This window comes from Oxyura jamaicensis, chromosome 28, assembly GCF_011077185.1.
Source record: "Oxyura jamaicensis isolate SHBP4307 breed ruddy duck chromosome 28, BPBGC_Ojam_1.0, whole genome shotgun sequence".
In the NCBI taxonomy this organism is placed as follows: domain Eukaryota; kingdom Metazoa; phylum Chordata; class Aves; order Anseriformes; family Anatidae; genus Oxyura; species Oxyura jamaicensis.
In genome coordinates this window covers 44,148-56,153 of record NC_048920.1, presented here as the reverse complement: position 1 = coordinate 56,153, position 12,006 = coordinate 44,148, and the positions used below count along the sequence as shown (strand labels likewise).

Below are 12,006 nucleotides of genomic sequence, written 5' to 3'. Positions count from 1 at the left end.
GTTACTGCTTCTTGGATGAAAAACCCAAGCTCAAACACTTGCTCGTTCAGCACAAGTACGTTCTGCAGCCCCCAACCTGCTGGTTTACAAGCACGCTCTCATAGAACGTGAGAGGTGTAAGAGCTTTGTGTGTGTAGACGACTCCGTGGCTATGCCAAGTAATGCCATTTGGTGCCTCAACTTGTTCAAGCTTGAAGGACATGCGTTACACCCAAACCAACGCCATTTCCTCCTCCAATTAGCCACGCGGCAGCATTAATGAGCCCAGTATGCAATTTCTGCTGATGAGCTGCAAGCCCTGAACACACCGTGCTGCTTCTGCAAGTTTCTCTCAGACGCGTACAACAAGCGCTGCTCTCGCTACACCCCCCCGTCCCCAGGCTGCTGCCGCCGCCCTCCTCCGCGGCCGGGCGCTGCCAGCCCCGCCCCCGAGCTGGCCCCGAGGCCGCGGCGGTTGGCAGCTGGAGGAGCCGCCCGCCAATCAAGGCAGGCGGTGGGCCTGCCACGCTTCCCACCAACCGGGCCGCGCTGCCGCCGGCGCGCAGTCAGTGGAGAAGCTCCCGGCCCCGGGTTACTTGCATATTCCTCGAGTTCCAGCCAATCCGGTGCTGCCTGGCCACGGCGCTTTCCTTCCCTCACGAAGCCGAGTGCCGCCGCCCGCCCGGCCCGCTCCGAGGGGGCAGGAGTGGAGCATGCCCCAGCCCCCGCTCCGGGTGACCCCCTCAGCGCCGTTTTATCACCGCCCTCCGCCGCCCTGCCGGGCCCGTGCGCTCCCAAGTCAGCCTTCTGGTGCACGCCCACATCCGCTCGTTACGCAGACGTCCCTCGTTTACTCCCCACGCGGTTCGCGGGCATCTTTTGCGGCAGGTGCATGCATAGGTTTGCAAAAGCATCGGGGAGGGGGCTGAGGCTGACCGGGGGGTCTTTCTGTGTAAGCTTCTGTTCTTGTCAAAGACTATTGACAAATATCAGCTTGCAAATCCTCTCCAATGTTGCTCCATTTAATCCCCTTCTTGCATGTGGCTCGTGCTTTCAGAGGTGTACGAAGTAAAGGTGCCGTTGACCAAAGCACAATGGAATTTGCTTCTCAGAGCATCTGAGTGCTGAGCAGCTACGAGCCCTAGCCATTACTGGGGCAGCGGGAGGAGGGAGCACGCGCGTGTGTAAGCGAGGCATCCTCGTGCACGTCCCTTGTTGCGGTTCAGAACCCGCATCTAATGGCCTCAGCAACACTCCCAGGAACTCTGTTCCCAGCGCCCCTCTGCTGCCACCAGCGGTGAAACAAAACAGCTTTCTCAACGCCAAAGACTGTCACACTAGTAATAGACAATCCATGTCTGAATTAGTAGACAAGGAAAAGCCCATAAACCTAAGTTTTATTCTAGTTTGAGCACACATTTGAAAACACAGGTTAGTAACCAGCCTTGCACTGCTTCCAGACACTGCTGTTTCTCCTGTACGGGAGAATCAGGAGTAAAGGGGCTAAATAAGAGTATCTTGGAGACAAAAAGTAGATGGAGAAAGGGGTTTGAGGGAAGGAAGAACAGTCTAAAGGACTGAGTCCTTCAAAGAGGGAAGAGGTGAGTGGGGATGAAAAAAACTAAAACACACACTTTGCCCAAATCACTCAGAAAACACTCCCAGCTCCAGATTCACCTGTGTCAACTATGCTCAAGTTTTGCATAGACAGAAGCAAGGACTGGAAAATTGGGCTGACTCAAAAAGCCACAGGTCTTTGCACCTTATTGCCTTTGGCTTTGCCACCTTGAGTTCCTTCAAGGGGAAGCATAAGTAGGGAGGAAGGCTGAGGTCTCACCTGCTGAAAGCCAGACTCTCTCTACCTCAGTTTCTCCTGCCAAGAAAGGAAACGTCTGTCCCCTTTTGGTGGAGAGTTATAAAACACTCTTGACTAAATATGCTCTTCAAGCAAAAATTAGCTATTAAAATGACTGCAATATAAAACCAGCAAAAGTATTATTTTCACAACACCAAACTCTCAAAATGGAGTCTCCCTTTCCTCTTCTATTTTCTTTGCTCTGTGCACGTCCTGGCCTGGGAAACACCTTGATACACACACCCAGAAGTCCTTGATCCCAGCAGGCTCTGCTCTTGTTACATAGAGTACTGCAAGCTGCATTCTTCCTACCTGGAAGAAGAATCATACTTGGTATGCAGAAGTGGTACTGGTAGGGGGTTATTCTGCTTCCCCACCCTGGCTACTGCTCATCAGCAAAAACAGAATATGGGCATAACAGTTCTGCTTGTCATTCCCAGAGCCATGAAAAAGAAAGAATCCCCACCTTCCTCTCCAAGATATTTGTTCTTTATCCATGCTGGGAAACTGGCTGTGGAGGGAGGGAAAGCACTCAGCTGAGTGATGACTCATTTTAGCACCCCAAGTACCCGATGAACAACAAGGGAAAGTGAATCCACTCCAGAAACGCAACACCCACAGTAGCACTTCTACATTAGCAAAAGGGGAAAACAACCAGATGTGCCTGGTTTGCCTTTCCCAAGCAATGCCCAATAACCACGCAGAGCCCACCTCAGCTTTGGTGCCATACACTGCAGCATCTGCTAGAAAAGGTTGGAAGGGCTTTGAGCACTTTATTCCTGCTGAAGATTGGCAGAGAATATGAGGCACTAATAACCTTCAGACGTTACAGATGGAGCTGAGGGAAGAACTTGAGGTGGTAAGAGCAGACAGGTGAGGCTGAAGGAGAAAAAATGAGTGGAAAGCTCAGACACAGCGAACAGTGGGAGTGGATCTCTGACTGCTGGGCAGAAAAATCAGAACTATGACTGATGCAGGATGAAAGGGAGTCCAAGCAGAGTCTTATGTAATGAGCTAAGCTTACTTTTCCACCACTGCTGCCCTGCTCCCAACTGATACTGATGGTTGACCGGAATGCTTAGTGGGACAGGGGTGACTATAATTAGAAGGGATGTAGTACAGGAGGGGAGACTGAGACTGTGCAGCCTTCAAGGGCTGCTGTAGTTATAGTAACTCTGTAAAACCTGGTTCCGGTGGCAGGGGAACAAAACCCAGAGGCTGCATATGTGCTGCAGCCACCACGGGTAGAAAACCTCCTGCACCTTGGTGGCACCCGCTTGGATGATGGCAAGTGCCGCTTCAGCAGCAGGAGAAGCAGTTAGGTACACTTTGCCCCTGGAAAGAAACAATCAGAGAATCACTCAAAGCTAGTCCCTGTTGTGGTTCTAACTATGCAGAATGACTACCACAGGGTTCTGCATGTTCATGTTCCACGCAGAGGTGGACATGCACAACCCATATAATGTACCCAAGCAGATGTACTCTTCATGCATTTTCCTGCACATCCAAACAGACGCCCACACCATCTTAAATACAGTTGTTTGCACTTCTTTGCATGCTTTCAAGGGACGTGTTCCTGCAGACACTCCCTCCCAGACTCTCTCACCCTCCTCCAAATACATACCTGGTCTTCTCTAATGCTGTATCAGTATCAATCAGGCCCAAGATGCACAGTGTGACAGAGATGTTTCTCTTCTGCATGATGAGTTCATGGCGCAGTGAGCTGAAGAATCCATCCAGAGCAAACTTGGTGGCAGAGTAAGAAGTGGTAAAGGGAGTGGGTATTTTCCCTGGAAAGGAGAAGAAGAGAATGGGAAAGACCAGGAAAGTGGTTGTAGGAAGGATGGTGCCCCATTTCATGTAACCACATGGACTGGGTCACATGGTGGTACATCTGGCCATGGTAGTTCCCAGTCACCCAAGCACATTAGGTCGCCGGGAAGGGCCCTTGAGAATATACACTGAAGGCTTGCTCCTGCCTTTTCATCCCGTACAGTAGGTACAGCTACTTTGGCCGCTATTTAGGCTGGCCAAAGCCAGAAGGCCTTAGAGCAGCATGGTAGATGGTTTTAATGCTGTCAGAAATGCAGGAAATGGGCCTGGGTGTGAGGGACTGGAGCCAAACAAGTAGATCAGGGTGCATGCTGAGTAAAGAGCAAAATTACAAGGGAATACAAAAAGGTGCAACACAAGGAAGGTCTTCCAGAAAGCAAGATGCCTAGCCAACCACCATCCTGCTTAATATTAGAAAAAGCACAGCTTGAACATCTGTTGAAGGACACAGAGAAACTGTGTGTGCTGGGAACCATGGTTTCAACAAGAACAGCACTTGTGCCAGTTACAAACACTCACCTGTGAGGGAAGAGACGACCACCAGAGAGCCTTTATTCTTCTCCAGGGTGGGAAGAGCTGCTGTTGCGAGGGCCACATAACTAAAGAAATTCACCTAAAGTGATAAACTAGTCATGGAAGGAGCAAGATTGTGTTTGGAGAGAAGGTCATCATAAGCAAGAAAGCTAACTCAGTGGTCAAAGTAAATGGAGCATGGCTTGGATTTGCGATTTCAAACATCAGGAGGAAAGAATCATCTCTGTGAGAACAAGGATAGTTAGTGAGTATGTAAACCTTTCAGATTCCAGAAAAAACAATGGAGAAGACTCAGAGTGAAGGTTATTCCTGGGCTTTAACATACAAATGTATTGACAAGAGATAATTAGTTGTCCCTGATTTCTCTGTATGCTATTCTTTACTCCACATTGTGCAACTGCCTGTACCTACCATACCGAATTCTAACAGTTCTGGGATAATGGGAGGTAAGAAGGACATAATGAAAGAGAGAAGAAATGAAGTTTTCCCCAGACATTCTTCTGCACATTTATACACCAGCATAACTAAGCAAAACACTTAGTCTAGTGACAAAACAGTTGACTCGACACACAAATGAAATAAAAGGTTTGTTCTAAACTATTGCCATAGGCATGAATTTGCCTTTGAGCTTCTTGAAGTTGTCCCAGGAGAAGCTAGACTCACTCAATTCCAGATGAGCTCTTCCTGCTGGGAATCCTCACCTGCATGAGCCAGCGGGTGTATTCCACATCTCCATTCCACATCTGGAAAGGGGAAATGCCAATGTGATTTAACACTAGGTAATCCAGTCCCCCTGTGGACAGGAGAAAAAACAGTGAAATACGGTGGCTGTCTCCTATCAGTCACTGAGGAACTCAGAAATGCCAGCAGGAGGGCTGTACCAGCCTCTCAGGAGGCTGGAAAATGCTTCAGCATGGAGACATTAAACATGTCCATCTGACAGCAGCTGTGCCTGCTTCTCAAGGGTAGAACTGGAATGAAAGCTCTTTTTCTTTGACAGATGCTTTCTGTAATTATATTTCGGAGTAATGCAGACTTGGAATTTAATTCCAGTGGTGTGCTCTATTTTTAAAGTTTTAAGTACAGGGAATTATAACAGAAAAATTAAGATTGGTATGAGAATGTATATGTGTGAAAACGCCAGCAGAAATAGCAAAAGGGTTAAAAGAATGATAAGATATTGAGGGCTGCTGGATTGGCAGGTCATCCAGATCACAGCACACTTTAAGACAGTTTCTCAAGACACTCACAGCAAGAAAACCAAAAAAATAATAAAGTAATTAAGACACTCAAGCAATGGACAAACGGACAGTGAGTATAATAGAAAATGTTGCCTAATAACAGCCTTCACCTAATAAGATGGGGGTGGAGAGGCAAATGATTATAATTACTCAAATCTTACAGGGCAAGAAAGACAACAAAAAAGTAGCACATGGTCACCAACCAAGAACCCAGGAAACATGATGAGGACTTTACAGCTGGTATTCCTTGTCCTTTATATTACCAGTACTAAGCCCGGACAGGGTACTTGGTCATGTTGTACATGTTGTTGGCTGTTAGTACAAAAGAATGAGTGGCTGAGAATCTCTGAGAGTATGAGATGTGTGAATCAGTTCTGGTTAAAATAAGAACCTCCTATGAAGTCTTGGACTGAGCTTTGCTAAAGGAACAGGTCACTGCTTTCAGACCTCCTAGTTTCTGTTTCTCTCAACACAAGGCACTATGTCTGCTCAGGGCTGGGTGTATGCAGCTGGTACCTGCTCATGTATAGTGAATGTGTGAGGTACTGTAGCTGTTGCTATGAGGGCACGGTTTCAGCAAAGTACTCTGAGCAAATATTTTTTGCATTATTTTTCTCCTCTAGCAAAATACACTTGTATTTGCTGCCTGAAGAGCCCTCTTCATGAAAAGCAACTGAAAAGTCAGCCACTTCCAGACTGGTGTTTACAAATGCCACATCCTCTCTTCCTAAACATTCCCCTCAGTGAGGGACATGTGGAAGCTGAAGCAGGAAGCTCCTACTGGAATGTGAGTTATCTGTGTATCTGAGAGCCTGAGAGATGCCGAAGATGAAGACAGAACAGAATTAAGATCACAATCAGAACCCCTCCTGGGTTCTGGCCTGGTTCTGACCTGGCAAGCAGTGAACATCTGAAAAATTAAGACACCTCTCCTTTCACAGCTTCCTGAACTCAGGTAAGTTACAGAAACCCACATCTCTTGATTCCAGGGTTATCAGAGAGAAGCCAAGACTGGCAAGGCCAGAGGAGCTGGGATGAGGACTGTTATCAGATTTATTTCCAGTCAGTTTCCTCAAACTTGGATATCAGTATAAAGCGAGATATGGCTTGAGAACTATAATCCCTGAAGGGTGACCAGGCCAAGGTGTCATCTAAACATATACTGAACAAAGGAGCGTGGTATAAACTGAAACAAACAGCAAAATTTGTTTTCACTCTTCAGTACCTGCCATTTTTCTTCTGCTTACCCAGTTTTTGGACAGCAAACTGAACCACCTTTTCAGGCTCTGAAGGGGAAGACATATCGGCCGGAATATAAAAGATTTTCTTTGCTCCAAGTGTCAGGCATTTCTCCATCACCTTGAAAAACAACACTCCCCCAGAGATTAAACAAAATGGGGTGGGAAGGGAAAGAACAGAAGGGCACTGTAAGGAACTTTTTTCTCCCCACACTACAGTCAGTAACAGTCAATTCTAGACAAAGATACACACTTTAATTTTAAATCTAGCATTCAGCCTGCAGAGGGCTCATTTTACATCAAGACTTCATCTACCTAGTTAAACAGAGGTAACTCTTAGCAAGATGCAGATTCAATAAACCTTGGAAAAGGATCAAGAATCATCCAAAAAGACAATCTTCTTCAGGAGAAGTGTGATTAGTATGTGAAGGTATGAATGGTACATCTAGCTATCTGCTGAAATAATGCCTGCCAGGCTTTAGGAAGTGTCCTAATGAGTATGATGCTCACTGTCCCTGACCCTCCCTTTGCATCGTTTCATAATGCAGAACTTTCCAGGCAAGTCACTTATCCCCCCAGTCTGAAAGAGACCTCTCAATTTTGTCTCATTTTATATAATACAGATAAAGGAGTCACATCTATTTGAGCTGTTCAAACATTATTACAGAAAGTTTGTAGTCTTAAAAAAAAAAGAAAAAAAAAAGATACAAGTAGAATTGCTTGGACGCTGAAGAGGTACACAGTATCTCATAGGAACTGTAGTTCAGACAACATATACCCATGTTCCCATACAGGCCAAGCTCCCTTCTGAATAACATCTTCCTTCTAGATTACACCTCCCCAGTATGTCCTCTGGTAAGAAAAAGGTATATTGCAGCAGACATTGGCGTATGACAAAACAGACAGAGCAACCCATTCAGGTGACAGATAGAATGGTAGAGGACACTGACAGTGAATCAGGCTCAAAACATACTGCTGATACATTTTTTTTTTTTTTTCCAGAAAGCGTTAAGAATTTCTTACAGTAATTTAGTTGGTGAGTAAAACAGTTGCATTGGAAAATGCCAACGTGTGTGTGTGTGTATGCACATGTGTGCAAAAGTCCAAATCCCTTATGTTTTCCCTCAAACAAGGAAGTTCTTACCTTCTGCAGCACAGATTCCCTCCTAGCAGTCAGAAGAATTTCAGCACCAAATCTGGCATAATGGTATGCCATCTGCTCTCCAATCCCAGCACTGGCTCCAGTCAGGAGAACACGGGCACCAGAAAGGCTCTCTTATTCATGGGAAAAATGAAAAAAAAAAAGTATAGAAGTAAAGGAAGCAGCAGAGCAGCTGCCCCTAGCTAATGGCAGAGCTCTAAAGTAGGAAGGGGTGTGTGTGTTCTCTAAAGTCTCAGTGCTTCTCCAGAACTAGTAAAGAAGCAGGACTGTCCCAAAGAAGCCATGAGATTTACAATGCCTTCTGATGCTAGACTGAAAATAATCAAGGATCACCTAACCTTTGAAGAATGAGCTACTTTTCCCTTCTGACAGGTGCCTGTAGCACAAAGCTAGTCATCACATAACCAGCTACCTCACGTCAAGTAGCAAGCCACTTTGACCTGTTTTGGACTGGGTCACTGGAAAGCTCACCTAGCTCACAAGCCCTGGCACTTGGCAGTCAGCTCAGCCTACCTCTTCTGATATGTAACAGACAGTTCCTTCCTTCATCCTGACAACCACAGGCTTGCAATTCAGTCACAGAGCAGGAAGCTCAGTCTGACCCACCTTGCTCAGACAGTAGCTGACATGCTACATGGCTCCGACTCTGGTAAACCATGGGCAGAAAAAGACCACCAGTCAGTTTGGAAATACAGTATCTTCTCTTACACATCTTATATTCTAGTTTGGACTGAACCCTGTGGTGAGTCTACCTGGGTTAAAAGTGTCTTTCCAGAAGAAAGCTAGAAGTACAGCTATAATCCCTGTAGCACAAAGCACTTTTCCAAGTGGCCTCATATCCCTCAAAGTCGTAAAGAACGAAGCCTCAAAGCTGAGCACTGCAGCCAAAATACTGTAATCGCCTTCCTCTGATGCTGTCAGCCAACCTGCAAGAGACAAAAGGTTTTGCATGACAAAAAAGGAATTTACATACGTGAGGCACTGTGTGGAACTGAAACTCCACCTGAGGAGTCTCTCCACTGACAGCCAAAGTCACCTTTTTGAGAATGAAAGATGGGAGGGAGATTAATTTTTAACCCTTGGATAAGATGCTGCAAAGTTGCTGTTTCCTCTCTGAAGGGAGAGGACACCACAGTCCTGCAAATGGTTTGAATCTGCCCAGGAAATACAAACTTGTTTATGCCAATTTTATGCAGGCATTTGTAAAGACTAAAAGGTTTGGAGCTCAATTTATTTAAAAAAAAATGAAATAAAGGAAAGACAAAGAAAATACATCTGATTCTAAGAAAAAGGTCTTTCACTGTCAATTCCCACAGCTCTTTGAACTCAGACAGCCTCTATATAGTAAGAGTTCTCTCTATAGAAAGAAAACAAACAAAAACTCGTGTCTAATCTTACAGAATGTTTAATTAATGAAAGAATTATTATGCTCATAGTCGAGAATATTCACCATATAAAACCAGTGCTTCAGGATAACTGGCACATCTTATTGCACACTGCAGAAATGAAGCAGCAGACAGGAATAACAGGCTGAAGCCTTGCTACAAGCATTGGTGCTGAAGACCTGGCTGAACTTCCATGCAAATGGGGTGGGGGTAAAGCCCGGTGAGAGACCACTTATGGGTGTGACTGCACAGCATGAAAAAATGAAAAACTGCAAACAGGGCAACTGCCATGGGAGGCAGGGATTCTGTGGCAGCACACAGATGTGTCTGGAGGCCTTGAGAGCAGCTGCAACTGCTCCCATCAAGGTCGGTAAACAAAACTCTCTAAGACTCAATTTGGAGCTTTAGCAAGCAGGCATTCTTTAATTGCAGTGCTGGAGGTTGTGTTGGGTCTGTCTGGGATGGAGTCACCTTTCCCTGCAGCAGCCCACACAGTGCTGTGCTCTGCACTCGTAGCTGGAACAGCACTGATAACACTCCAGTGTTGTGTCTATTGCTGCATTGTACTGGCACAGCATCAGGACTCCCTCCAAGCCCCCAAGAGCCAGCAGGCTGGAGGTGGGCAATTGATGGGGAGGGGACATCACCAGGGCAGCTGACCTAAACCAACCAAAGGGATATTCCATAACACCTGACGTCACACTCAGCAATAAAAGGGGGGCTTTTGTGGGGGAGGGCAGTCCTCCTGAACAACCGGTATGCATTTGAGGCCCTGCTTCCCAGGACATGGCCAAACATCACTCATTGATGGGAAGTAGAGGATAACTTTTTTTTCTCTCTGTGCTTCCGCATGGCCTTGTTTCTTTTGTTTATTTTTCTCCCCATTCCCTTTCCCTTTAATTAAATCATTCTCATCTCAAACCTCGAGCTCTTTGTGTTGACTTTTCTCCCCCTTCCTCTTTGAGGAGGCGAGGAGTGAGAGAATGGTTGTGGTGGAGCTCGGCTGCCCACTCGAGTAAAACCACCACAGTCCTTTTTGGTGCCCAACGTGGGGCTCGAGGGTTGAGATAACAGTAGAATTGATTAAAGTAATTACAACTAACATACTTGCTATTCACAATGTTCGGTTTGGTGTTAATATTTTTCTGTGTGACTATGTTGTATGTAATCCATTCTCTGTTTTCTTTCTTCCTCTATATCCGATAGGAGAACGTGTTGAAATCTGTGTTTGGTTTCTTTATCATGCTGTGCTATAACATGCTGGCCTCCAGTTTTGTTTGGTACTCAGGCCCTGCATTGTTATCATTCTGATCTCCTGGAGATTATCTTTTTGGAAATATTAAGAATTACACCACCTTCTTTTTCTCCCCTAGCAGTCAATTTGTGAATAATATCAGGGGTGGTGCCTTCTTCTTCTCTCCCTGTGGGCTAATTGCAGCAGCCTTTGAGTATTTTGGATACCCTCGGTCGGATGTCATCCTCCTATTACTAGTTCTATTGTTTTTCTTCCTCCCTAAGGTCAAACAATTTATTAAGAGTATCATCCAAGGACCTGCCCCGAGACAAAGTAGCTGTGGGTGGTAAGTGCAGCAAGCTGGTGGAGTTCTCTGGTATTGCCAGGGTCAGGGCATACGTCTTTCAAAGATGCACAAGGGATCGCTCCACCTAGTGCATGTGCCAAATTGCTCAAGCTACAGGGGTTAGATATAATCAAAACATACATACTCATTGGCTTTCCAATAAATAATTAACAAATTGTAACTTATTTCTAGAACTCATTGAAATATGTAACTGTCCCCTATGGACGTGCACTTGTTTCTACTGGTGGTCCTTTGGGGTCTTCTCGTGGTTGTCAGTAGTCTTCGTTGCTGTGTTCACTGGTTGGACCCAGTTCAGCCCACGCTCAGGCTATCTCTGTGGTTATTAGGTCGAGAGAAGTTCTCCTCCCCCTCTACTCTGCCCTGGTGAGACCACATCTGGAATATTGTGTCCAGTTCTGGGCCTCTCAGTTCAAGGACAGGGAACTGCTTGAGAGAGTCCAGAGCAGTGTCATGAGGATGATTAAGAGCGGAGCATCTCCCTTACGACGAGAGGCTGAGGGAGCTGGGTCTCTTTAGCTTCAAGGAGACTGAGGGGTGACCTTATTAATGCTTATAAATCTGCAAAGTGTGAGTGTCAGGAGGACGGAGCTAAGCTCTTCTTGGTGACACCTGATGACAGGACAAGGGACAATGGGTGCAAGCTGGAACATAGGTGGTTCCACTTAAATATGAGAAGAAACTTTGTCACATTGAGGGTGACGGAGTACTGGAACAGGCTGCCTGGGGGATGGTAGAGTCTCCTTCTCTGGAGACATTCAAAACCCACCTGGATGAGTTTCTGTGTGGCCTGATCCATGTGTTCCTGCTCTGCCAGGGGGATTGAACTGGCTGATCTTTCAAGGTCCCTTCCAGTCCCTGACATCCTGTGGTTCTGTCATCTCCTTCTTTCTTTCCTTGTTTCAGTTTGGGTGCACGTACCGGGTTCAGCCATTCGCGTGCTGTGGGTCCTTCACCTGCTCTGCTCAGGCTCATCCTCCAGGCCGGGGTTAATCCCACTCCGGGACACAGCTCTGCGCAGCCTTACAGACGAGGCTGGCAAATTAATTAGCAAGGAAGGCAGCACCGGAGAAACAAACTTTCAACTCTTCCCTCCATCTAACTAAACACAGCTTACGTTCGTCCTGGCCATTCGCAAAACTTTTCATATTAGGCTCTGGTAATACTCCCCGACCCCGACC

At 46.3% G+C, this 12,006-nt stretch overlaps 1 protein-coding gene across 2 annotated transcripts in view; it reads right to left on the bottom strand.

Moving 5' to 3' along the window:
- Positions 1 to 1,355: 1,355 nt before the first annotated feature.
- HSD11B1L (hydroxysteroid 11-beta dehydrogenase 1 like) overlaps positions 1,356 to 12,006 on the bottom strand; it is a 10,830-nt gene continuing 179 nt past the window's right edge. The window contains exons 2-8 of one of the 2 annotated variants that reach the window (XM_035348159.1): positions 8,595 to 8,768; positions 7,825 to 7,955; positions 6,690 to 6,801; positions 4,903 to 4,994; positions 4,187 to 4,280; positions 3,459 to 3,624; positions 1,356 to 3,169 (exon numbers count right to left, since the gene is read on the bottom strand). In XM_035348159.1, coding sequence (XP_035204050.1) covers positions 2,983 to 3,169; positions 3,459 to 3,624; positions 4,187 to 4,280; positions 4,903 to 4,994; positions 6,690 to 6,801; positions 7,825 to 7,955; positions 8,595 to 8,679 — 867 coding nt within the window. In that variant the 5' untranslated portion in view covers positions 8,680 to 8,768 and the 3' untranslated portion in view covers positions 1,356 to 2,982. The remainder of the gene's footprint in view (positions 3,170 to 3,458; positions 3,625 to 4,186; positions 4,281 to 4,902; positions 4,995 to 6,689; positions 6,802 to 7,824; positions 7,956 to 8,594; positions 8,769 to 12,006) is intronic. The other variant, XM_035348158.1, reaches the window with a different exon arrangement.